This window comes from Haemaphysalis longicornis, unplaced genomic scaffold, assembly GCF_048455015.1.
Source record: "Haemaphysalis longicornis isolate Haplotype H1 unplaced genomic scaffold, Haemaphysalis longicornis Haplotype H1 scaffold_1, whole genome shotgun sequence".
Lineage (NCBI taxonomy): Eukaryota > Metazoa > Arthropoda > Arachnida > Ixodida > Ixodidae > Haemaphysalis > Haemaphysalis longicornis.
The window spans coordinates 74,556,877-74,584,456 of record NW_027526203.1 but is presented as its reverse complement, the minus strand read 5'-3'; the positions used below and the strand labels follow the sequence as shown (position 1 = coordinate 74,584,456).

General features: G+C 47.3%; 1 protein-coding gene across 3 annotated transcripts in view; it reads left to right on the top strand.

The window, feature by feature from the left end:
- The window catches only part of LOC144177661 (laminin subunit gamma-1-like), a 251,634-nt gene extending 231,918 nt beyond the window's left edge, over positions 1 to 19,716 (top strand). For all 3 annotated transcript variants that reach the window (XM_077705275.1, XM_077705274.1, XM_077705276.1), the window contains 3 exons: positions 907 to 1,065; positions 3,032 to 3,131; positions 17,561 to 19,716. In XM_077705275.1, coding sequence (XP_077561401.1) covers positions 907 to 1,065; positions 3,032 to 3,131; positions 17,561 to 17,814 — 513 coding nt within the window. In that variant the 3' untranslated portion in view covers positions 17,815 to 19,716. The remainder of the gene's footprint in view (positions 1 to 906; positions 1,066 to 3,031; positions 3,132 to 17,560) is intronic.
- The last annotated feature ends 7,864 nt before the right edge of the window (positions 19,717 to 27,580 follow it).

Below are 27,580 nucleotides of genomic sequence, written 5' to 3'. Positions count from 1 at the left end.
AAAGCTGCTCCCAAATCTGATTCAGCTGTCTCACCCCTGCACAGTGTCCTGGAAACCACTGCAACGAAATAGTGTGTCTGCTGCGCAGTGCCTCTGTGTGTATGATGTTTATTTCATGAATCAGTTGACCTTGATTACTTCCTCGCTTGAGAAGCGCTTGTAGCGCAGAGCAGGAGTCCAGGAAAACTACCCAGGGTTTTTGAGGGCAGTCCTTGACAGTCTGCAGTGCAGCTCTCACTGCTGCCAGCTTGGTTTTTGTACCAATGTCTTGTGGCTGAGCTTCTGGCTCACAGATGCCCCCGAAGATGGTACCCATACACCTATGGCGGAAGATTCGACCGTAACTGACCCATCAGCATATACGTGGGTATACCCGCCATAGCAGCGTGATATATGCTGAAGTGTGTAGTAGGTCAAGGCTGGTGGAGGCATCGTTGACTTTTTCCCGATTCCAGGCACTGTTGTTGTTATTGACCATGTAGAAAACTGCCAAAGGGTAACTCGGGTCTAATGGGACGTTGATAGTATGGCAGCAAGAATTCCTGCACATGACTAGTGCAGCTATCGACTGAAGGATGGGCAAACAAACTGCTAACATGGCGGAGGCAGACACGGATATTTTCCTGACTTAATAGTGCCCTGGCCAAGGGTCGCCTCGCTTTACAAGGTGTGCCAGTCGCGTAAGTGCACTTAGGGAGTCCCAGGCAAATACGCAGAGCTTGCGCCTGTAGTGCCTCTAGTTGCTTGACGTTGCTCTTGGGCAGTGCATCAGGGGCAGGCAGGCTGTAGCAAAGCAGACCAATAAAGAGTGCCTTGTAGAGTCGTAGCAGCAAAGTAACCGGGCAAACCCATGCAGTGAAAAAAGCATCAATGGAAGTCTTTCTTCTCTTCTTCTTTACTGTGCAGGATGCCATCCACGTGCGCGACGAGGCGGACAACGCGAAGACTACGGCGCGCCAGCTGGGAGATGAGGCCGAAGGTCTGGCCCGCAAAGTCGAAGAGACAGATGAACGTATGAGCGAATTCGAGGCGCAGGCACGCGGGGATGAGGCGCTTGCCAAGGAGGTGAGCACGGCAGCGCCCGCTTTGACTCCCTAGTGAAAAGGATCAGCCACGCCCGCAGGCGTGTGCTATGGCATTTCCTGGATTCACACAATCAGAGGCTGGCAGCTTGCATTGGAACACACACGATCCATCAGCTGTACATGACCACTGTAGAAGTGCAGTTAAGGGGGCTCACGGGTCTTTGGAGCCGAAAAATCGCGAAAAAACCCATTTTTCAATTTAGCGATATTCGCGTTCGCGAAGTCATTTTCTACCTCTTCATAAAGTTTTGATGCCCAAATCCACGTAGTTATTTAGAAAATGACGAATAACGGCACGTTTCTAGCTGTAAAATGACGCGAAGCGGCGTCGAAAACGCCGATTTTGAGCGGCGCGCCGTCCTTGAACGACGCGGCGTAGAGCCGCCATGTTGGTAGCGTTCGAAAGCGCCTTCTTTCTTCTTTTTTTTCTACTCGGGCGGCGCGCTAGACTCCGCTTTGTTAGCCGGGAAAATGAACAAAACAAAACGTCAAATGCGCCTTTACTATTGGTCCCTGCTCGTCACGTGGTGAAACGGGCGCTCCTCATTGGCCCTAGTCATCAGGCGCGGCCATCTTTTTCAACTTGAACGCGGCCATTTTGGAAAAGCCGTCGGACGGGAAGCATGGCAAAACCGTACCGAAAGTTCCGCAGCGCTCACAAATTCGGCAAAAAACGCAAAAAGGTACGCTGCAAGCAAGCTGAACGCCTTCGGGAACCTTCAACAGGCGTCGCAACCGACCATCAACCCGCGGCAGATGAAGCGGCGGCTCTCAACGCGACCGTCGGCGGAGCGGCGGCCCTCGGCGCGACCGCCGGCTGTTCGAGTGATTCTGGTGAAAGCGGCCGGCAGCAGCGAACGCGGCTTGACACGACGTTTATGACTCCTGACGATCGTCAACAACTTCATGAGCGAGCCGAGGCGATAACAGCCGGCTTATCGTCTGTATCGGGCACAGAGCGCAAGCTGCGGACTCTCTGTAGCAGTGATAACACCGAGCCGTCAGCATCGGCGCCGACTTACACGATAGTTGACTTGTCGGCTATCAACAAACTTCTGGAGTTTGTTGATCAACAACAAAAATTACTCCCCAGGAGCATTTTGATGCTTTTGGCTGCATTCCTTGATGTGTATGTATGTAAATAAAGTATTCACAACATTGCATTTCGTTTTTTGCGATTTTCTCAGTTCGACTTTTTTTGCCTTGGAGCAGTCGTTTGACAACCTTATCTCCACTAATACTGATCAGATTTTGGTCATTCTTGTATTTTTTAGTGACTGAATAGCTGGTGAGTGCAACTAGACCATTAGATAATGCCCTATGCATCAAGATATTTTTTATTATCAAAAGTAATTAGACTAAAAAAATGGTAGTTTTTGAACACTAACTTTTCACATTCATAACTTTTGAACTAGCAGAGAGAGGAACATGCAGCTGCTTTTATTGCACTCACGGGTTCTTCCTCAATTCACCAGCATGAAATTTATAGCCACCAAGAAAACTATTTTTTCTAAAAACTTGACTAAAGCTGCAAACAATAAAAGTAGCCTAAAATTAAAACATTGCACTTTGTGCAAAAACTGGTGTCAGATTTGAAATCAGCATAGCATAATACATAAACCTACAAATTTTCATGGCAATAGCTCAAATAATAAAAATTTTAGCTCTAAGACCCATGTGCCCCCTTAATTAGGCATTTTAAAATGCTGAAAACAAGGAGCAAACACACAATTGCCTCAGTGCATATACGGGAAAATGCAGTTGTGTTAGGGCACATACAGCGTAACAGTGCTGATACAGTTGGGGCTGCGGTAAAGCATGTGAATGATACTGAATGACAGGCCACACACTTGTTGTGTGTGGTTAGGTGTATTTCTCAGGTAGAATCTAGAAGAGAGAGAGAGAGAGAGCTGTGCGCCATTTTTGTGTGCCCATTTCCTCCGTAGGCCTTGGAAAAAGCCAACGAAGCACGCACGGGGGCCAAACAAGCTTCGGACAAAGTAAGAGCCGCCATGGTCACAGTCAACGAGATACTGAGAGCCTTGGGTAAGCAAAGCAGTGCCTGTGCTGTTACTTTTGTTTGGGTCTCACTTGGTGTGCCGATAAAATGCCCATGCGTCCTAGGTCTTTATTCATCACCGAAAGTACAGGTTGACAGTTGTATGACATCCATCTCTCCTTTTATTCTCTACTTTCTGCTTTAGTAAGCCCTAAGACTTGGGAAAAACAAATGAGATGGAGGGAAGAAGTAGCCCAGTGCCACACTGTACATCTTCTCTCCATCTTGTTTGTAGTGCTGCTTTTCTCAAATTGCAATATGCACACACCAGTCTGCCTTAGTTACTTGTTCAGCACAACGTCTGTTTTATGGGCTGTGCACTTCATAATGCCACAGCAGTTGCCTTCTTAACTAGAACTGGATTATTCCATTGACAACATGGTGGGTGGTTGTCATTCATCTTGCTATTTCCTTTACATAGCAGTGACAAAGTTGAGCTTTCAGGTATTGCGTTTTGGTGCGAATTCACTGCACTGAAATGTGCTTCGCTGCAATTTGGACCATTTTTCGATCTTGCTAGCTCTAGACACACTCCACGTAGGAAGCAGCTTGGCTGCTATCACCATCATCAGCATACTTATGTTCAATTTGAGACGGAGGCCTCTCCCAAAAGCTGCACTTATCATCCCCATGGAGGAAGAAAAAGTTAGGAGACGGCATGACATCACGCAGCTAGCCTTCGCAAGCCCAGCTCCGTTGAAGGCGGCCGCTCCGCCGCTTCCCTTTCTCAAGCCGCCGAAGTCGGCCCAGCACGTGACCAACGTGACCTCCATGGTCGGGTACCCGGCGGCGGCGGCGGTCTCCGACTCCGGCGCATCTCTCGTGTTTTGTTGGCGGTAGCTTTTCCCCGTTCTTCCTCCATTTGTCTGCTCGGCGATCTCATGCCCCCGTGCGGGCAGGAGTGCCGCGTATGTACGAAAGACAAAAGCCATGAAAAAAAAAACCAACATAAATCAGACTTCGCGACAACGGGCCATAGAGCAGTTTCGAGCAGACGAAATTGAAGAGTGCGCGGCGGCCCATACGGCGGCGGCGCGTTGGGGTCACGTGTTGCAGTGACGCCTGGGCCGACTTCGATTTCACTTTTTATGCATAGGCTTCACGTTTCTCCGGTGGTGCCGTCTCCTATCTTTTTTCTTCCTCCATGATCATCCCAATTCATTCTTTGCCCTGAAATTTCTGATCCCATTCCTTGACAGAGTTCTTGGTCCTCCTTTACAGTTGAACCCCTTTATAAGAGACACATACCGGGGAGCAGTTTCTGTCTCTTATATGAGATGTCTCTTATAAGCAGGGAACCATGTTTTCACTTACTAATCAGATCCTAGTTCAATGTTGGCATCGTATGACTAAAATAAGCTCAAAAGAACGCTACAGCATGTTTCAAAAGATTCATTCTAATTTGTGTTTGGCTCCGAAAATTTATGAAACAGTTCTGAATCTTTGTTTGCTTTATGACTGTATTTACACTGTTTTTTACAACCGATTCTACAAGCTTCTTTTCCTTTCCTTGTTTGTGGAAGATGAATCGTAGATGTGTTCACAAGCCTGATGAATAGTCAGAGAGCACAGCTTCTTACGCTGTGTGCTCAGGCTATTCATTACGCTTGCAGGACCCAACATCTGCGGTGCTTCTTGATTGGGAGCTACGTGAGTGGGAGAGCCCGCATGTGCTATCGCACTCCATCCAATGGATGGCAGTGAACTTCAATCACTTCTGTAAGTTGCATTTCCATTGGCAGGGCTTCTCATCGTCATTTCATAGCTGACTGAACCACTTTGTGTTTGCTGAAGTTATAATTAATAGCGACTGCAGGCGTCTGTCGTCCACCTGTGTTTCCAGAATGGAAGCAACTGTAATTAGTGACTAGTGGCACTGCATCTGAAGTGAAAATGTCTGTTACAAGTGAGATTATTGATTAAAGTTCAAAATGACTTGTCCCTTATAACCAATTTTCTACATCCGATGTCTGTTATAAAAGAGGTCAATTTAATGGGAAAGATGGGGCAGCCAACCATGTGGGTGAATAGTGACTCTTATACCCATTTGTCTCTTACATCCATGTCTCCTATAAAGAGGTTCAACTGTACTTCTCATCCCATGCCTAATGGTGGGCTGTTATTCCAACCTACCATTTGGTAATTCCGTTCCACCCATGTGGGTTGGACCCACCCACGTCCCGGCTGTGCGTGGCTTTGCCGTGTCCGGGGAAAAGGGCATCCTGGTGGTTGAGCCAAAGCCAGGGTTGTTTTGGACCTTCATGGCCCCCTGGCAGAGGCAACACACCACTTCGGCCCCCGCTTCCCGTAGACGGTGCCCCCAGTCTGACCCGACCTGGGGGGAATCAGCCAGTCGCCTTTTCCTGTCCTCTTCTTCATTCTTTTGCTTTCCTATCATCTTTCCTAACCCTGTCCTGTCATCTTCTCTCTTCCTTATTTCTCCGTTTTTTTCTCCAGGCGGCGAGGGTTAACCCTGTGCGAAGGCTTCACCCTAGATCCCGAGCATAGGGTTATAGTGGCGAGGTACAGTTAACGTGCGCTTCAAAGCCACGTTCCCTTGTTGGGCTCGGTGGTGGGTGACTGGCCTTGCCACAGAGTTCATTCCATGTTCTATGGCTATCTTCTCAACTCCCGCAAAACACCCTGATCGACCTCCTAAAAGGGGTCGCACCGAAGCACTCCACACCCAACCACCTCAGGCAGCTTTCAGCAAATACGTAGTCATACACTCGACCAACGAAAAACCTATCAGCGACCTGTCAGTCTTCTTCTTTGCCAAGTGTATTAAAAACATTGTTGGAAAAGACTACAATGCCAAAAAGATGCCCTCTGGAGACCTCCTTGTTGAAGTTATGCAAAAAAACCAAAGCGAGAACCTCTTGAAGCAAGAAAAAATTTCCAACTTGACTGTCACAGTTACACCACACCGCACACTAAACACTGTCCAGGGTGTTATCTCTGACAAAGAACTCCTCCATGAGACAGATGATGACCTCCTTGAGGGACTGCATGACCAAGGTGTTGTTAACGTGTGTAGAATTACAGTATTATGAGAAGAGATGGAGCAGAGATCAAGACCAGACACATCATCCTAACATTTGCTAGCTCTACCCTGCCCGAGACAGTGAAAGCAGCTTTCCTTAGCTGTCGTGTACGCGCCTACATTCCAAACCCGAGGCGATGCTTTAAATGTCAACACTACGCTCATGGAACTCTAGCTTGCCGTGGCAAGCTCACCTATTCGAAATGTGGCAAAAATGATCACTCTTCTGATGACTGCAAAAACACAATCATGAAATGTGCGAACTGCAGTGGCTCACACGCTGCATACTCACGATCCTACCCATCTTTCAAAAAAGAAAAAGAGATCATTCAGATCAAAGTAATCGAAAATATCAGTTTCCCTGAAGCACGCCAAAAGCACAAGATGTTTTCGGCTGCATCCTATGCAGACGCCGCCCGCCGGGGGTTGGGGCGATGTTTGGTTAGTACTGCAGCACAATGCAGCTTAGCTGATGTGTCGCTGTCATTAACCCCCTCCGAGCAACCACCAACTCCTGCCTCTACAGCAGAGGCCCTGGTGGTTCCTCCTCCTGCTGGGCTGCCATCCACAGCCGAGCACCCCACCACTACTTCTGCGGAGCCTGTGCAGAACGTGGTGACGGGCGCTGTTGGTACTGGTCCGGCCTCTTCCAGTCCAGCTCCATTGGCCCACACGACACCCGAGGGCACTGAGAGCATGAACTCAGGGGGCCCCGCACCGCAGGCTCCAACCAAGAAGCCTGCGGCCACCTCAGGAACCAATCCAGGAGGTGGATGTCGGAAGGACACCATTTCGGTGCCGCCTGAATTGTCAGTCGAGGACATGGACACCTCGGCATCTCAACCTGCCCAGCAGGCGCAAAATGAGCGCCGCAGCACTTTTGGCCGTGGAAAAAAACCACCTCCTCGTATCACAAGCCCTAAGGAAGACTCACTGACATGAACCAAAATAGGCAACTTCTCAACTACATCTTTATTATCTTTAATCCATAATTGCTGTTGAAAACATAGTTCAATGGAACTGTAGGGGTCTCATAAAAAACTTAGATGATGTATATGAACTCCTTTATAAACATCAATCCAGTATTGTTTGCCTCCAAGAGACACACCTGAATCTTAAGCAAAGTAACTTTCTTAAACAATACACTGTCTTCAGGAAAGATAGAGATGCCTTTGCTCATTCATCTGGCGGGGTTGCCATTGTGACGCGAAAATCCCTTCCTTCCCAGTCCATTAGACTACTCACCAGCCTTGAGGCAGTTGCTGTCCGCGTGATCATTTTTGGTCGGCTGATTACAGTATGTTACTTATACATTCCCTCGGATCATCAATTGTCTGCCTCAGAATTTGAGTCGTTGGTGGATGAGCTTCCTGAACCATTTATCTTACTTGGAGACCTAAATGCACACAACAAACTCTGGGGTTCTGGGAGAACTGATGCTCGTGGCCGCTTGATTGAACATTTCCTTGTATCATCTGGTGCGTGTTTCTTCAACAAAAAACAGCCTGCATATTATAACATCACACACAACACGTACTCACACATAGACTTGGCAATCGGGTCTGCTGTTCTTTTTCCACTCGTTGAGTGGCAGGTGGAGAAAAACCCGCTTGGAAGTGACCATTTTCCTGTATTCCTGAGATGCCTAGACAGAGACCCCTACACTCCCATCTCAACTAAAAGGTTTGAAGAAACCGCTGCGGACTGAGAGAAATTTAAGCAGAAATCTCAACTCACACACACTTCCATAGAACACTTGGGTATTGATGAAGCTTGTAGCTTTATCACAGCACATATCCTTGACGCTGCAGAGAACTTCATTCCTCACACTTCTGGCAACACAAGTAACCTAAGGCGGCTCTGGTGCAATGAAGAGTGTCGACAAGCACGCCAGGCACTGAACAAGGCGTGGGGCATTCTTCGCAGGTACCCAACTGCGGACAACCTTGTAGCGTTCAAGCACACCAAAGCCATGGGAAGGCGCATTCGCCGTCAGGCCAAAAACAATAGCTGGAGGTCCTTCTTAACTTCAATAAATTCTTTCACCGATACACGAAAGGTTTGGAACAGGATAAGAAAACTTAATGGACAAAGCACACATGGCTTACCCCTTGTAGACACCACTGGTGGCACCCTAGAGGACCAGGCAAACGTGTTGGCACAACACTTTGAACACATCTCAAGCTCTTCACATTACACAAGCACATTTATACACTACAAAAAGTCAGCTGAGTGGAAGTCCATACGTGACCACAAGCAATCAAACAACTCCTATAACGCTCCATTCTCCCTTCACGAGCTCATGACTGCGTTGGCTGGTTGCAAGTCTTCGGCGCCGGTGCAGATAACATTACGTACGGCATCATCAAACACCTTCATACAAATACAGTCAATACTCTCCTGTTCTTGTTTAACAGAATATGGCGTGCTGGGCACTTTCCTAAGGCATGGAAACAGGCTATCGTTGTGCCACTGCTAAACAGGGAAAGGATGCGTCCTGTGTTTCAAGTTATCGTCCAATTGCCCTGACCAGCTGCTTGTGCAAGCTGTTCGAAAAAATGATCAACAGAAGGTTACTATACTTCCTGGAATACAATGGTATTCTTGACAGCTGCCAGGCAGGTTTTCGGTCGGGCAGATCAACAACAGACCAACTTCTCGCTTTTGAATCCTATGTGAAAAATGCCTTTGTTACCAACAGTTTTGTATGTCCATATTTTTTTATCTAGAAAAAGCATATGACACTGCCTGGCGCTACGGCATCCTGCAGGACCTAAAATCTTTTGGTATTTGTGGGAATTATATGCTTAACACCCTTGAAAGCTATTTGTCTGAACGAACATTCAGGGGTTGGGGCTGCAGTATCCGCACTGTATATGCAAGAAAACGGTGTTCCTCAGGGTGGAGTACTTAGTTGCACACTTTTTATAGCTAAGATGAACACACTTGGAAAAGCTCTGCCCCGTACTATTTTTTACTCCATTTACGTGGATGATGGTCATATCAGTTTCCGGTCCTGTAACCTGTCTATCTGTGAACGGCAGTTACAACTTGCCACAAACAGGCTTGTAAAATGGGCCAACAAAAATGGCTTTAAGCTAAATCCTCAAAAGAGCACATGTGTCTTATTTTCCAAGAAGCGTGGTATTCACCCTGAGCCCACTGTCCAGCTCAGTGGAGTAGCTGTGCCTGTGAAGAAGGAACACAAGTTTTTAGGGATTGTGCTAGATGAAAAGCTGTCATTTATTCCACATATAAAGCTACTCAAAGTAAAATGTATAAAGGCAATGAATATCCTAAAAGTCCTATCGCACCACTCCTACGGCGCAGATAAGATGTGCCTGCTGCGTCTCTGCAACAGTTTAGTGAAGTCGCGGTTGGACTATGGGAGCGTAGTATACGGGTCAGCTTCGAAAACTGCTTTAAAGTGCTTGACCCTGTTCTGCACCTTGGGCTTCGCCTTTCATCAGGAGCCTTCCGAACGAGTCCTGCACAAAGCCTATATGTGGAATGTGACCAGTGGTGCCTGGAAGACCAGTGCTTATACACAGACCTATTGTATGCCATGGAGGCAACATCCATAAAAAATCACCCTTCTTCGTTTATTGTCAATGACACCTCTGCCATGCACTCGTTTCTCAGTCGACCCTCTATATCTATGCCTTTTTTGTTGAGAGTGAAACTGCAAGCTGAGGAGCTTGAGATTTCTTTTAGCGAGACCTACAAAACTTCGATAACAGACCTTGTTGCTCCTTGGGAAATGTCCCCGATTTCTTGTGATTTATCTTTTAGAGCCATTAACAAAAGCACTGCACCAAGAGAACTCATCTTGCAGCACTTCCTACACCTACGACACAAATATCCCTACACAACGTTTTACACAGATGCCTCCAAGTCCGCCCATTCTGTGTCATATGCGATGCACATGGCCCAAACTTTGCTATCGCAAACACAATGCACAAAAATACCAGTATTTTTACAGCTGAGGCACACGGCATTTTAACTACTGTGGAACACATTACAGAAACCAGAATACCCAGTTCCATTATTTTTACAGACTCCCTGAGTGTAGTACTGGCTCTCCATTCAGGAAAACCAACGAGTAACTTCAATTTAAACTGTCTTATCAAATCCATAATGTCTGCTTACGCTCTAAAATTGACTGTAGTAGTGTGCTGGGTACCTGGGTAGAGCGGAATTTTGAGCAACGAAATTGCTGACCAGAATGCTGTTGTGGCGGCTCTCCGCAGTGTTGTAGATATCCCACGTGTTCCCTGCCTAGACATGAAACCACTCGTTCGGAGTATGCCTTGGAGGCACTGGCAGGTACAGTGGGACACACCAATCGAAAACAAACTGCATATTATAAAACCACAAATAGGGAAATACAACACAGAGAAACGGAACAGGTTCATAGAAATATCGATATGCAGATTAAGAACAGGTCACACACACGCTACACACTCATACCTTTTAAACGGAACCCAACCACCATCTTGTGAGAAATACGGACGAAGACTTACAGTCCTCCACGTATTGATTGAATGCTTGGCCTACCATGACGCTAGGAAACGACACTTCCCCGAACTATACACCTACACGATACCCTTACACCCATCATTGTTTTTATCTGATCAACCCCCGATCAGAAGTGAACGCCTTTTAGCCTACCTCGCTGACATTGGATTTTTACCACTCATCTCATACCATGTGTGACATCAGGGCCACCTAATGCAAATAGAGAGGGTGGTTCTGAGCGTTTTCATAGCGTGCCAGGGACGTCACTGCCATCCCTGTTATGTTATGGCGCTCCCAGTGCACACCCAAACATCATCATTGTTACCTCTCATCTTATTCATCTTCGCTTTTTAGAGTAAGGGCCCTTTACACCCATATATACACTATTTTTACCAAGTACATCACAATCATTGCCATGGCATTTTAACAACAAATGTGACAAAACAAACATTGTCTTGGCGCTCTTTGGCCTCAGACGCCCTTGCACCAATAAAATATACATAGTAGTAGTAGTAATTTCGTTCCACTGACTTTGCTCCCTCGGAGGTTGTGATATCTGGGAATGCAGTGAAGTGTGTTGCAACAAAGCCTGTGGCTAACTTGTACTGGCCTGTCCGCGGAGAAGCAGTTTGATGGCGGCTCTTCGGTCGGTGGCCTGCACCAGGCCTGTGTGATTTCCACTGTCATGCCAGGTCAAGCATTCCTGCAGCACCATAATTATGTATAGGACATTCCCCAAGGCAGAAAAATAAACAACCTTGCCAAACTCAGAGGCAACAAGCTTGCTGATTTGGCAAACAGTCTAACTACATAGCTAGCCGCTTCATTAAAACAAAAGCGACATTCACATGAGGGATGCTTCAAGCGGGGAAATCTCGGCGAAGCATCTTATGGTGTCCACACAGGCAGACTTCCGCTCTGCTGGCCCCTTGGCCTCCTCACATGGAGGATGTTACTGCTGGAGGTGGGATAGCAGTGTTTGGAGACCATATTGGTCCCTAACATCAACACCCAAGCACAGCTGCCGTAGCAGCAATGGTGAAACATAGAGGGGGCCTCCATGAAGAGTGGCTATGCTGCACTGGCTGCAGTGTTCTTGGAAACTAATGATGGCAGCATCCAGGACAAGCTCTGGCCACACACTGATGGTTGTTTCAGACACGCAGGGAAGTAATGATCATAGCCGCCGAGCTCGTTTTCTGCAAATTGACGCTGTTTTATGTGACATGGCCTGATTACAAATGAACAAGAAAATAAAACAAAGATGGTAGAAAGTATCATAAAAGGGAATAAAAAATGGAGTGGCCCAAACTTTAGTTGCTGCTGGTTTGCAGACGAACCTAAAAAACGGTGCTGCCTTCACTGCCAAGGCTTGGATTGTTTGTCCCTCGTGAGAAGAACCCCCAATTGAAGTGGCAAGCTGTACAGAAGCCTTGACACAAAGGTCACCTGGTGTGCCATCCTAGTAGCCCTGCAGCAGATTACTCGCCGTCATAGGTCGGCAAAACAGAAAGAACTCACTCAAACTCAATCACAATTTTTTTTCATTCACTCTGTACTCAATCAAACTCAGACTCAAAAAGCTCGTCTGTTCACAAAATCACTCGTACTCACTCATCCAATACTCATTTGTAATCATACTCGCTTGTACTCAAACTCATTTGTCCTCACGAGTATTCGTACTCAATCTGTACTCATGAGTACTGAATCTGTACTCATGAGTACTCAATCTTCTGTACTCATGAGTACTACTCATTCTACACTCACGAGTACTACTCATTCTGCACTCATGAGTACTACTCATTCTGCACTCATGAGTATTCAATAGTATTCAATTTGTATTACTCACGAATAATCAACTTATCTGCACTGTTAGCTAGGTCGTATCTCGAATGGAAGAATAAAGAGGAAAAAATAAAATGTTTAATTGATTAGAAAAACGCAGGTTACATATATATCAGGACAGAGGAATAAAACGTCTGACGCGGTGCACTGTCGTAGCGCGACTTACTGCGCGAAAGCACGTACATGTGAGAGAGCGAAACGGAACGTAAGCACTCGTGTTGCGTCTGGCGTCTCCTCTTGTTTCATGAAACGAAGTCTAGGCCGGGTCGGGCTCAGGGGATCTCGGGACTTGTCTGTGTGGCCGTGGCGGTAAACTGCGGTATTGTGCGTGTCTTTGGGTGGCAGCTTTTGTCGTCCGTTTTCGTTTTCGGGCACGCTGATACTCTCGTAATCGTGCTCCAAATTTGAATTGTGCCTGCCGGCAGGCACAATGAAACGTTCGCATACATTGACGTCCGTTCGTATCCACATCACTGTCCGCTTATTCACAGATGCTCGATTCTGGCATTTGTTTTTTATTGTTCCGGATACTAGAAATTACGTTAAGAGGGTGTTCGTCTCGTTGAGTTTCGGTGAATTTCCAATCTGCTTGATTTTATTGTGTGTGTGTGTGCCGTGGGATTGCCTTCGTCAGACCTAAACTTGACAGTGTTTACGGCGTTGCGTTAGCCGCACCGCTTCCGTCGGCAATTGTGTTCGTGTAGCTCGTCGCGTGCTTGATGCATCTGGGGGCGGAGACGTCCGGTTTGTCCGGTGGCGAGCTGCGTTGTGTAGGGATGGCATAGTTCGGCGCGTTGAGGACGTTGCTTGAATTGTCGTGTGCGTTGCGTATGGTGCGGGAGCCGTTTGGCTTTTCGCTTAGTGTGCGGTAGCGTGGCGTTTTCGTAGGATGGCATGGCTGATCGGTCAAGGTCGTTGCGGCTTCGTGCTCGCAGTCGCAATGGTTGTTTCGGAAGTGAAACCGTTGTGGTGGGGAAGCAGGCGTGGTTCATGCCATCTGTTCGGTCCCACATTCCTTGGCGTCGCAAGCGTGACTTCATCGTTAGGGCATTCGATGCCTTCGTCTGGATCGGGTTCATTTGTTTCCGTTCTTGCCGTGTCCGTGTCGTCGCTCAAGCCCCCGTCTTTTGCCCGTTGTTTCGAGAACGCTATAATCGCTATCTCTCCCATACAAGCAGGCTCCGTTCGTCCCGAGTCCGCTTGCTCGCGGTTGCGTCCTTTGTACGAAATGGTGTTTGTCGTGTGAGTCTCGGTCGGAGCGTGGTTGCCGGGGATCTTGTTCGTTCTAGCTCGGACATGCCGCATGCGCTGGCCGTGTCGTTGCTCATTGACGGACCTACCTGCACGAGTGTTATGTCGTTCGTCCGCTGGACATCGGGCTGGAGCAGCGGGTGTTCCGGTAGGGTTGAACTGGGTGCGCTGGGTCTATTGTTGCTTGTGGCCAGGTGATTTCTGCGGTTGTAACATTCGCTGGCCAAGTCCGGATAGCAGCACTGGGAGCGGAGGATGTCGCGAATAACAGTTTCCTCCGTGTGTGCTGGCTTGGTGGCGTTCCGTGCGCTGTACGCTGTGAAGGAGGCTGTGCACACAGCCGCCCGAGCGTCTCTCCCCCGGAGTTCCTCTGACTTCCCAGGCTCTGACCGTACACTTGTACCTTACCCGCTAACCACATTCTCTAAGGTCACAACATACCTGCGCCACGGTAGGCGGGCGTTCCCGATGCCCGCCAAAGGTCTGGATAGAACTGAGGAGCGCCATCTTCGCCGGCTGCAGGCGGGCTCATTCTACAGCCCCACAGTGCTCAAACACATCAACCCGTCCTTCTCGGGTTCGTGTAACTTCTGCGGTCAGTGGGCAGACACGTATCATATGGTATGGGCCTGCCAGTATAATCCAGGGTTAAAGGTCAAAGTGAAGTAAACGAGGGAGGGCTAGGAGGCGCCCTGTCCGGCTGCTCGGACCTAGAGTCTCAGCAGGTTCTCGTCCAGCGGGCACGGGCGGCAGCCTCGACCAATATGATCCCGGACTGAGGAATACCACCCACGCAAGAAAGGCCTAACCGCCTCTCCCTCTCTTTAACTCTGTCTTGTACATTAAGAAAGTTTTTACTCCTCCTCCTCCTCCTCCTCACGCAGCCTCCTGCTCTCAAACAGCGCCGCTTGCAGGGTCGTTTGGAGAGATGGCGACGTTCTCCGTTGTCCTCTAGGAGACGCAAGACGATGTCGTCCTTACGACCAGAGCAGGGTAGCCTTCGTAATCGTAGTGCGCTCACGAACTGCTGTTTCTTCGCAGAGCATAGGACGTAGCGTTCCGTTGATGACAGCAGTGTGTCGACCACCACTGACATGGAGTCCGTCGGTGCCTCACATCTGCGCGCCGCACTCTCGTAGTCGTGGTACGGTTCGTCCACGTTGTTCGTCTCTTCATCCGTTCGTCCTCTCATTGCCGCAAATCCTGATCCTGTCGACTGCAACATCTTAGCTAGGTCGTGGCTCGAATGAAAGGCTAAACAGAAAAAAATAAAATGTTTAACTGATTATGCGAGGCTAAACAAAATATGCGAGGCTAAACAAGGCGTCGCACGCGTTCAACTGGATATTATGATATCCGATTCACAACTCACACACGTGCTTAGGTGGACTCGGATATTTTATTTCCATTGCTGGGGCAAATTCCACCGCCGCGCCTGTATGGTGGGGCTATATGCTCACTTGTAAATGGCACTGCACGAAACCATATTACTAGCGAAGCTGACCAAAAGGTTTCAAAACGGGAACCTAATAAAACCATATGGGCGCACGCACATCAGCCAAATTGTCGCTTGAATACGCACAGCAGAATGGTGCAGACAATTTCGGTGAGACAAACCTTACAAACCATGCAGTCGGTTTGACGCGAGTTACGTAAATTAACTGCGACTGTTGAAAGGAGCGGTTCGGCTCACGAAACGACTACACAGCGTGACATGCATCTACGGAAACCTCTGAAGACCGAAAAAGAGGGACTTCAGTACGCCTAGTGCGTGCATTGTTAGCAGCCTCCACCGCCTCTCCCCTAAAACAACTGCAAGGGAGCAAGCGCAATGAAGCCGCCACGCGTTCACAGCCCACATCATCAAAAATAACTGTGGCAGTCAACAAGTGTCATAGGAGAAGAGCAACTGCGGCCGCGTTTCCCGCCGGGCCCTCACCCCCTCGTTTTTCCCTCTTCACCGTGACCCCTTTGCGAGCGACTACCGGTAAACGCTTACAGCGCCAAACAGGGACCGGGAAAGGGGGGAGGTGCAGTTTTCGTCGTCTAATTTTGCCATCTTTGACTATTAAGCTGCACAGCGGCCCCGCTAAATGTCTGCGGCTCGTACACGCGCGTCCGGACTCGAGCTCGTGATAAAACTTGTTTGCACTACTGTACTCACGAGTGCATATACTCAAGAGTGCAAGCACTCGCAAAACCAGTATTCATGAGTATTGTACTCATGAGTACTGTGTACTCACGAGTACCGTGTACTCACGAGTACAGGTACTCATGAGTACACAGTACTCATGAGTACTCAAACTCACGAGTACTCATACTCATGAATACTGTACTCATGAGTACTCATAATCATGAGTAGTGTACTCATGAGTACTGTACTCATGAGTAGTGGCCTTACCCCTGTACTCACTCGTCATCATGCTCACCTTTTTTTCTGGGTGTGTGCTCAATCATCATCGTACTCACTCGTGAGTTTGAGTACAAATGAGTACTCACGAGTGAGTACGCCGACCTATGCTCACCGTTCAATGCTCCTTAAAGGGACCCAGAAAAGTTTGTGAAGGTGGCAATCAAATGCATTCACGTGGTAGGACACATAACGGGGGAGTTTTGAGCCAAGTGTGAGCCCCATACGTTGTACTGATAATTTGTAAGCAATTTTTGAAGATCGGCTTTCTCAGCCGGTGAGCGCGACGCCGCAGCGAGCCGATCGCGGCTGACGCAACGGCGGTCGCGGCTGACGCAACGGCGAGGCGCCCCCTGATTCGCCCGATCGTCAGCCACTGGCAACGTCACTGCCATTGGCTTCCGGCTGCTCTTCCTCCTTCCTGCGCGATCCCGAGGCAAGCGGGTCCACAGCGATCGACACGTGACTAGGCGCAGAAATTTATCTAGCGCAGATTGGAAGTCGAGCGCCGCGATGTCACATGGCCATTCCCAGTGTTTCCAGCTGCTTTGAAAGCAGCAGAGAGGGAGGAGGAATCGATCGGCAAGGGGGGAGAGGTGCAGTTAATTGCTTCCAGTGCAGCTAATACTGAATGTAGATCAATAATTCCAACGGCATTGCATCGCTATATTGGTGCTACGCGACAATACAGGCCTTTTGTAACTTTTACAGAAGGCTTTTCTGGGTCCTTTTAAGACAGCATGAACTGAGAAAATTAACTTTTGAAATTTTACAGTAAAGTTTTATTGCTATTAAAGTTGCTGTCTTCACACGTATCAAGGCCACGCATTTTGCCCGTTCGATGTTTCGCCATACCAACATATCAAGCTAAAGCTGCACATACCTAACGTTTGCCCAATAAGCACTCATTTTTTAAGGACGTAGCACTCTAAGCCAGCTTGAAGGCTAGTTGATTGGTCCATGTGGTGGACTTGTGCCCAGTATGCACCCTTATATGTGCTGCATACTCACCAACTTGCCACTTGCACTGTTGGCAGACACAGCCATAGTGTTTTGACCAAGCTGGGCGGGGGCAAAAGCATATGTGCGGTTTAGGCTCAGAAGGCTGAGCCAGTCCTGGGCCTCTAGGTGAGGTCTACACAGTGCTCTAGCATGAAGGCAGCAAGAGACAGGAATGGTAATGGCGATTGCGTGTTCACTTGGTTCCTCTCTGCCTTGGTGCTTTTCCTGCCCGTGTGCTATGTATACTTAATGACAATTGGGCATAATGAGAGTATTTTATTGAAATGTGAGTGCGTAGAACTGTTGCCCCGCAGCATAAACTGTGCCCACTGACTCCCCTGTTGCAGCGAATGTGGACAGCGTGGACCCCAGCCGGCTGGACCAGCTCGAGCGGCGTCTCCAGGAGGCCGAGCGGGAGGCCGAGCGGGCCCGCCTGGACGAGCGGCTGGCCGAGCTGCAGGCCGCCAAGCAGCAGCAGCAGGGCTGGATGCGCGACTATGAGGCCCAGATTGAGCAGCTCAAGCGGGACGTCGCAAACGTCCGGGACATCAGCGAATCACTGCCCGACCGGTGCTTCCGGCGCATCAAGCTGGAACCCTGAAGTCACTGGGTCAAGGGGGCCAAATGACGACAAAAAAAAGGGGGGCCAAGCTCTGTGCAGCGGGGATTTCCTTTCAAGAGGAATGCGGCTCTACATGTACCGCACAGTGGCGCGGAAAGAACTAAGCTCAAATTGTGAGAAAGGGAACTCGGTGCCACTAACGTAGGAGAAAATTAAGGTAGGAATGTGGTTATCCTCTCTGAAATGAAACTCTCAAACAGTGTAGGGAAGAAAATTATGAATCTGGATAATTGTTTTAGTATTTCATGGTGCATTCGAAGCGTTTTGCAATTAACCTAAAAAAGCATTCTTGTGGGTGGAGATTTTCCAAGTCCAAAATGCGTTGCACCGCTCTCTAGAGTGTAAGGGTACCAGAACTGGAGTGTGTCTAATTTGAACAGTTCACATGATCAGCCTTTTCTTTTTTTGCGTAAAGTTTAGGAGCATTTAATGAATTCCCTAGCAGCACCATAGATGGCCATTGCGGACGTCGGTCCTCACAAAATGATGCACAGTAGTCATTAATTGCAGCTGGGACCAATGAGAACTCTTGTATTTATAGGGCAGAGGTAAGTACCCCACACTACAGCACCCTTGTCTAAAGAGGTCGGTGCAGTGACAGTATGAGAACCGGATAGCTGAATATACGTGCAGACCATTCGATTTCTATCAGCCATGCATTACAAAACTGCTGAACTACGCAGGAATAAATGTGAAAAACGCTGCCTGGGGTGCCCACCTAATGGACGAATTTCGAACCGTCCATACTGCCTGGCCTTGCAGTGTCAAGCTTATGGTAGAACTTCGTTTTGATAGAAGGTTCCTTTCCTCATTCGAATGGTGTTATTGTGCCACAGTTCCGAATTGTCTGGAGGATAACTGTAGTAGCCGTAGTTGAGAACGATGCACGTGACTGAGCTCACGTATAGAAATGTAATTTCTAAAACCTCGCTGCTGCCTGCCGACTGTATTACAGGTACTTTAAAAAAATACTGTCTTTATGTCTTTAGGACATCCATGGTGCTTCATAGCACAAGCGAGCCATTTGGTCTTGAAGTAGCTGATTACTCATCAAAACATCTCTAGCTGCTTTTCTCAGTCCTTTGATGCTGTTTGGGATGTTCAGGCCTGTAAGCATATCATCTCTAGCCTGCAAGCGTATCATCTATGGTGTGTGTGTGTGTGTAACGGGGCCACTCGTTTTTCTTTATTGAGCTGAGCATATTGAAGTGACAGCTTTCAGTAGCTTAGTCAACAGGCTTTCAAACTGTGGGCTTACAGTATGGCCCAAATATGCTACATCATGCAAAAAGAGAGAGAAAAAAAAAAAAAGAAAAAAAAAAGCATTTGCAACGTCTTTACTCATGTGCTTGTAATGTAAACAAACTCAAATAAAAGCATTTCGCGTCATTTCACAAGTTGCATTTGAGGGTTTTAAGTTATTGCAGTTGTCTGTGTGTCTTCTACAAGAGCTGTGCATAATCATTTTTAAATTACACCCGCTCTGTCAGGCATTGTTCTCCTTTGATGGCGGCTGCACACAGCAATCTTTGGTGTAACATGTTGAGCTGCAATAAACCACACTTTGTTATGTTATTTGCTGCCTGGAAAGGTGAACATCACATGTACAGAGTGCAATAATACTAGGAGATTGTAGAATGCATTTCATTTCTTTTGTTTGTTCTCCTCTGCCTTTGTAACCATTTCCAACACAAGTATCTCGACCTGTTACTCAAAGCAAAAATGGTGTCACAGAGAACGATAAATTTGAGAAGTACTGGTTGTTTTTGAGACTGCCACATTGTGTCCAACACCAAACTGAAACCAGTGCCAAAGAATGTGTCCCAATGCTTTTTCTATGTGTGCATTTAATAAAGAGCAATTAAACATGTTTTCTTTTTATTTTGGTGTCCTCACTGTTTCACAACACTTCAGTTCATGTGTAAATAAAATTAAGGGGCACCGTGACAGAAAGTGTCACTCCGCTTCTTGAAAGCAAAATTAAGCATTAGGATATGCCTCTGTTGTATAGTTCAAAGAATGCACGGAGCGGCCAGTTCAACCTGTGTTGAATAATTCAAGATAGAGCTGTCACGCTACACGATGCGCAACGTGTCTTCACACACAGCAGTTGATCTGAGGGCAGTGATTGTCCTACTTAAATCTAAATTATGGTGTTTTTTCTCCTTTTCTTAAATTTGGGGTTTACTTTTGGTGTAGATGTTGGTGAACACCATTTCCAACAGTCCACAATGTTATCGATATCTTCATGTATGTAACGTACATGGGCAAAGACTGGAATGAATTTGAAGCATAACTTCGAATGGTTCAACACATGCACAGAGGTTTCATAGTGACACGATTTAAAGCATCCTTGCGGTGCATCAGACTCAAGCTAGTCCTAAAGCAAAGGAATCAGCATGGGTACAGAACCCATGGCAGACCAGATCTTCTTTATTTGCACTTCCCCTAGCCATAAATGGTGCAAAATGCTCGGAGGCGATTGCTTAACTACCACTAACCTGCAGAGAAGACTCTTCTGGACAAAAGAACAGGGGGTGAGTGGGTGGGAGGGAGTTTACTGTGTCAAAGCTGCACGTGGAATTTGAGACGCGCCACACTAGCACTAGAGGGCTATAGATTAATATGTACCACTCTGGGACCTTGCGGTCCACCAAAATTTCCACACAGTCGTTCTAGGTGCTTAACCTAGCTGAGGGAAATGTCCTTGGCGGAAACAAAGTCCCCGAGGGACTGTGTCACACATTGGGCCTCCTACGAAGACACTACCTAATTTGTTTATTTAATTGGCGCTAATGCCCCACCTACTCTCTAGTATACATGTATGTACCCTGCTGTTTGTAAATCGTGTGGCGTAAAACATTACGCAAGAATCATTTAGTTTGCGAAAATACGAAACAAAATTTCCACTCGTTTCAAAGGCGGTGCCAGGCCAGCAGTGTCAGCTGATTCGGCTGCGCAATTCTTGCTTTCGCTTGCATGCTCCCGATGAAGCAACCTTTTGCAGTTACCTCAGGATGCAAGATGAGCAGCGTTCCGTATTTATGCTACTCGTGGACTTTCATTTGTCGACCGCACGCAAGAAGAAAAAAACTAACTGTCGTCAAACAGTTAAACCACCCGAACTGGTGATACTGTCCCATGCCGCGACCACCGCGACTGCTCACTCGAAAGAAAGCCGACAAATCGGCTTCTTTTAGCGGATATTATTTTGTTTAGCCTCTGAAACTACTTTAAGGGCTATTTCATACAGTATGCAGTCATTTAAACACGCCACAAAGTGCCACAACCAAGTTTCACTCTGGCTTGTACAGTTAAACCTCGTTATTGGCGGTGAGCGCGAACACAGGCGGCGCTGCGAAGCGCGCCTCCATGACGTCAGCTTAGGGATTCTCGCATTTGTCGTCTGCTTCACTCAAGATCGCTCTCCCTGCTGTTTGTTTGAGCTCGGTCAACGTCTGATGCTTGTCCACACCAGAATTGGCGTGTGGGTAACTTTTTATCATAATAATAGGCTTAAAATCGCATACACTAGCTCATGGTGTCAATTAAAATACGCAGTGTCTAGAGTTACGTCCGACGGAACCCAAGATCGAAAACTAGAGTTACGTACGACGGAACTTTAAGCCAGTTTCTAAAGTTACGTCCGACGGAACTCAGAATTGAAAACTATAGGGTTACGTCCGACGTAACTTTAAGCCAGTTTCTAGAGTTACGTCCGACGTAACCCAAAATTGAAAACTAGGGTTACGTCCGACGGAACTTTAGGCCCGTTTCTAGAGTTACGTCTGACGGAACCCAAAATTGAAAACTAGAGTTATGTCCGACGGAACTTTAAGCTGGTTTCTAGAGTTACGTCGGGCAGAACCCCAAATTGAAAACTAAAGTTACGTCCGATGGAACTTTAGGCCAATGTTTTGAGTTACGTCCGGCATAACGTAAAGCACAAAAAATTTACAGCTCTTGAAGACTCTTGAACCAATTTACATGGTTCAAGAGTAATTAATAGGGTTGGGTGTCAGTTAATATTTCAACCTGATTAATTGGCATTGATTAATTCGATTATGCATGGATTATTCGGTTGTGTGGTTTTTTTTAGAAAAAAATGACCAAAAATAATTATGTAGTAGTACATATCAGATCAATATGCTCATACACTTGTTCAGACACATTCCGGATGAGGTAAGTACGTCGTCATCACGGCGCATGATGCGGACGCGACGCTTATCAAATGTGAGCGCTTATCACGCGACTCACATTTTTTCTAGAAACAGGAACATCAGCGCCCGCCATGAGTGCCGATGGCGCCAATTAATCGCGCTTTTCTTACTACAGAAATAGTTTATACAACAGCAAAACGGTATTTATTTATTTATTTATTTATTTCCGAATACTGTTAGCCTTTCGGCTGTTACAGGGGTGGGACATAAGAATGTTTACAGGGGTGGGACATAAGGTATGTATAATTGCCCACTGGTCGTTTTTTGTACCGTGTATATTTGTAGTTTTTATTTGAAATTTTGCCCTCTGGCATGAAGATACACGAGTTGAGATAAGAGTTGTCGGTGAAATATTATTGAGTAGCTATTTTCCCGTCTGTTTTCGGTTTTAATCACTGCCATCTTCTCGCATACTGGCATCGTTTTCTGTCTTGACGTTAGGCGGGTTATTTGAACACGAATATGATACTCGACATGCTTGCGCATAATTTCAACATGACATTTTTCTTTCTGTTGCGCAGAAGCTTGAACTGGTTAAAACAATTAATCGTGACTAAAGCATTAATCGATTAATCGGAAGTTTAATCGATCAATTACCTACCACTAATAATAAATAATTGATTAGTGATAATAAAGTGAATGCCCTGGTACTCCTTTATTTCTTCACAGAATAAAAAATGTCGATACATTTTAGTTAACTGATCTGGCTGATTAATGAAAAACGTATTTTATCAAAGTCGCTACTATTATGGGCAGAGTGGGTGGTTTTTACGCCCATTTGTGATATGGAGCAAACACTCACTTTATATTCAGATGCCATGCAAAATGATATTGAAGTGAAAAGCTGAAATTTTCTCTTGAAGGAAATGGTTCGCACATATTCGTCCAGGCATTAAAAACACCCAAGCTTAATTTTTGCATGTACATTTTACGGAGATTACATATGTGGGCATGCAGTAGATGGGAAACCACTCAGTAAACTTTATAAATGTGCGGAGATAATTGTTCTGATCTTTCGGTTTGTTATTTACTTGTCGGCACATTTTTCAAGGAAGCTGCTACAAGGCTGTCTGCTGCGGCTGGTGCTAGCACGCGGGGGGCTGAAGAAGTCTGAAGCGCAGACACCCTTCTCTGATTAGCGGGCGCCGACTGCCGGGTGCGGCGTCCTCTGCTCTTTTGTGATGGTTCCGTGTCGCTTACGGTCCTTCGGCCGATATGCTCAGGCGCCGTTAAGACACGGCCACGGAAAGACTTGCTTAGTATTGCACATGGTGAGCAGCTGCAGGCACGTTTCTTGGTGCAGTGGCATGGCGGGAGCCCTGCTGGAGAACACCCACGCCCCCAATCAAAATTTCCTGAGGAGGGAAAGGGGGGATGAGGGGGGCCCTGGCCCCCCTGACTACTGCCCTGGGTGGCATTCTGCATTAAAGAAAAAAAAGTGTCGCCCCTAGTAAAGATTCTGATGTTCGTTTCCCCGAAGTCCAGTGCCAATCAGGAACCCAATCGCCCTGGCTCCAGTTGTTTTGGCAGGAGGCTCGCGGGGCGATGGGGTAGAAGTTCTCGGATAGATGGCGGTCAAATTGACGAACTCGAGGCGTTTGGATTTGATGAAGGGAAACGAAGACGTTCTGTACAACTGTTTACATTAAAATGAATAAGGAAAAACTTCGAAGTTCAAGTTAGACAGTAGCTCCAAGTGTGTACAAGTCACTCGAGCTTTGCATCTCCGTCTAACTATCCTGTGCTCAAAGCGTACACAGACCGTTCAAGCGACGACGACGGCCGGGGCTCTGTTCCCGCCGCAGGACACGCGCGGACGTAACTTTAGTTTTCAATTTGGGGTTCCGTCAGACGTAACTCTAGCAACCAGCTTAAAGTTCCGTCGGACGTAACCCTAGTTTTCAATTTTGGGTTACGTCGGACGTAACTCTAGAAACTGGCTTAAAGTTACGTCGGACGTAACCCTAGTTTTCAATTCTGAGTTCCGTCGGACGTAACTTTAGAAACTGGCTTAAAATTCCGTCGGACGTAACTCTAGTTTTCGATTTTGGGTTCCGTCGGACGTAACTCTAGACACTGTGATTAAAATATAGTTTTGGATACCACTACGGGAGAAACATTGCCGGCGCCACCCCATTCCTTGCGAAGCCGGTCCTGTGCGGAGCGCGAAGAGTCAGAGCAAGGCGTCCGCTTCTCATGTAAGCATTCGAACAAAAGGAACAGTCAGCTGCTAATAACCGACAACAGTGAAAATGGAAGACCAAAACAAATTCTAGGCCTTCAGGGCTGTCGGCTTTGGCAGAAGGCATCACGATTCCCGGTAATCATATGTAAGGTAAAACAGTTTTTGCAACCTTGCCGAACGCTTGAACGCGTTTTGTCACATCACTTTATGTTGTCAAGGCATGAAAGTTTGCCGACATGCACTATAGACTGCAAAAACTGTAGGTTGAGTTCCAAATATCCCAGTGTGTATATACGCGCGTGCTGATTCTATACCAGGCATCTAACCAGTATGGAGGTTTATTGAGCAAAGCGAGTCACATCTTCGTTAAATTTATAGTAACACATATACGTTTGTTAAGACCTGGAGGGATATTTCGGAACATTTTGCACAGCCATATCTTCCCGATATTTGGATATGCATTATAGGAAAACTGCACTCAAGAGGAGGAGGAGGAGTAAGGGGAGGAGGGGAAAACTTTGTTTAACAATTAAATCGATCTGGTTAGTGGGCCGGGTCCTCAGTCCAGGACAAGAGAGTAAAAGTAATTTTCTTCAAATCATAGAACGCCATCCTGAATAGAATAGGATTTGTGCTTCGCCCCTGGAAGGGATAACAGCAATAAAGAGCTACTTGAAATTCTTCTTCGGTTTCGAGCCTTGTAATATATGCAGGAAACGTTGTATGCAGGTATACTATTTATTCCGTTAGTTAGCGAGTATATCATGCCTTCAACACCGTAATCATGTCATCATTGTTCGAGTTGAGAGTCAGTTCGTTATGATAACGGTATAATTATGATAGAAATTCGGACCACAAAAGCCGCCTTCGAGTACTGTGGTCCACGTTGTTTAGGGTGCGATCGCAGTGGCGTAGCACAAACCTTCTCATTGTATTTGCATGTGAATAAACAAAGCACGCTGCGGATATGCACCTTCTTGCACGCAGCCGTAATGAAAGCCAATTTGTGAAGAAGGGAATGTATGCCATACAAAATGAAGGAAATATCCACACGACCTTTGTGAGGCTCCCAAACATCCCGAAACCTCCTAATAAGAAGTTGGTGACGGCGCAGAATAATTAATGCGTTGGGCAAAAAAAAAAAGCAAGAAACATTAATCCGGTACAAGACAACAACGGAAGAAACAGAACAAAGCCGCTTTATTTCCTGCTATGCGATGAGAGTGTAGAGGCCGCTGCTTGGTACGTAGTATTAGACTGTTGAGTCTTCATAGGAGCATCTCAAAAATACTGCAGGGAAGCCTACGCATTTTGATTAGAGAAGCTCTGATCGCTGATCCTCACGAATAAGCAAGAAAGGATGAGTTACACACGATCTTCTGACCGATACTCTGAAGAAAGTTGTTCTCTATTTCTTCGTGTGTTGCAAACGTGTGGGGTACAGCTTCAAATTATTCAGATGCGTCAGAAGCTGGCAAAATAACTGAGTCACTAGAAATACGCTTTTTAACGCACTACAGCAATGAAGCGGGCGATTTCTAGCCAGGCACTGTTGCCCCTCACAAGCGGAGTGTAGCAGACAACAGCAGCGCGAATCCCTAAGCCGACGTCAGAGCCGGGGCGCCACTCAAAGATCTCACCGCCAATAACGAAATTGAAGGGGCGCCGCGATTTGATCGTTATAGCCAATATTTCGTTATAGCCGTAGCCGACATTTACTGCAAATATTATGCATTGTGGTTACTTAAAACCCTCCTAAAACAAAAAGCGGGCGAAATAGCATCTTGCCGCACGGCGGTAGTCAGTAAAATAAACACATTCTGGAGGTAAAAAGGAAAAGCCACGAACCTACTTTATTGCAGTTCAAAAGTCGTATTTCAAACAGAATTGGCTACGAAGAAGTCCGTAATTGGACGTTGATGCACCTTCCTGATGCGAGCGATCGCTCGCTCAGCAGCGGCCGCTATGTTCACGCCATCTTCGCGCGCCGAAGTAGCGGCGCAGCACGTCCACCGCATCTAGTGCCTCCGACGCCATCCTTAGCGCTTCCTTTCACGCCATGTGCAACAGCGCTGACGATGGACTCTCGGTTGCTCCCGATGGTGGACAGCGTACTCGTCCACACGTCAAAGTCTCTTGCCACCTTACCACGGAGTGCACCCGATGCGACGGCTTTTATCATAGCTGTCTTCTGTTCAAGCGTGATAGTCTTTCGCTTTCGCTTCCCGCCTGTCGCACTCGCGTTGTTGGAATCACGCGGGCGGTACGACGATAAAGACTGCCAAAACCCACGCACACACAACTACGCAGCGACGTCGGCGATACGAACAGGGGAGGAGGGGGGAGAAGAAGGCGACGCAACCGACGCAACCACGCGCGTCCCTGTTCTGTGGCCGTGTGCATTGGGGCTCTTCTCGGACTCACCGCGGCTAGTCCGCGGGTAGACCGAGGATTCCCCGAAGCCATAGGGATACATGGGAAAATCGAACGTCGGACTGCTTCTCGGGGAGCCCACAGTGAGTCCGAGACTTTGCCTGCATGCCGTGCGCAGCGAGAGGAGGGTGGGAATGGTTTCGCGGGCGCAGCGTGTCCGCACGGCGCGCCATCCAGCTTCGCGCGCGTGGCGGGAGTTTTGAACTGCTAATACAGTTGCCGCGTCGCGCACTGTCTCCAACATGTCTCAAATCCGCGTTGCGCACTGTTGTAAAATTAGCTCAAAATTTGATTTCTCGACTAAATTTGTTCGTTGTATCCCGTAATGGGCAAATTTTACCTCGTTAAAATGAGGTTTTAAATACATTGGCTTCTATGGGGTCTTTCAAGGGGAATTACGATTTGCTCGTTATATCCATTATTTCGTTATAGCCCGTCTTGTTATAACGAGGTTTAACTGTAATTTAAAACACCCGGGTGGCGAGGGTCGTCTGCTTTTGTACTACCCAGAGGCTTCGGCCGCTAGGGGCGCTGCATGTCTAATTGGAAGAGAGTGAAAGAAGACTAAGCAACATGCGTGGATGAAAGGGATAGTGGAGGGTAGGGAGATGGCTTTAGGGGTGTCTTACCTGTGGACGGGTAAGGATAGCAAAGAACAAAACGAAAAACTGGTGGCGTGTCTAAAAAAGGACATCGAAGATTTGAAACGTTCCGGTGAGGTACTATTGATAGGGGACATGAACGCCCACATTGAGGATCTAGACGGGTACACCGACTTCAACGGAAATCTAATGCTAGATATGTGAGAGTACCAGAAGCTGATCATAGTAAATAGGGAACAAAAATGCGAGGGTCAAATAACGTGGGAGTGTGGTAGGAGACAGTCGAGTATTGACTACTGCCTTAT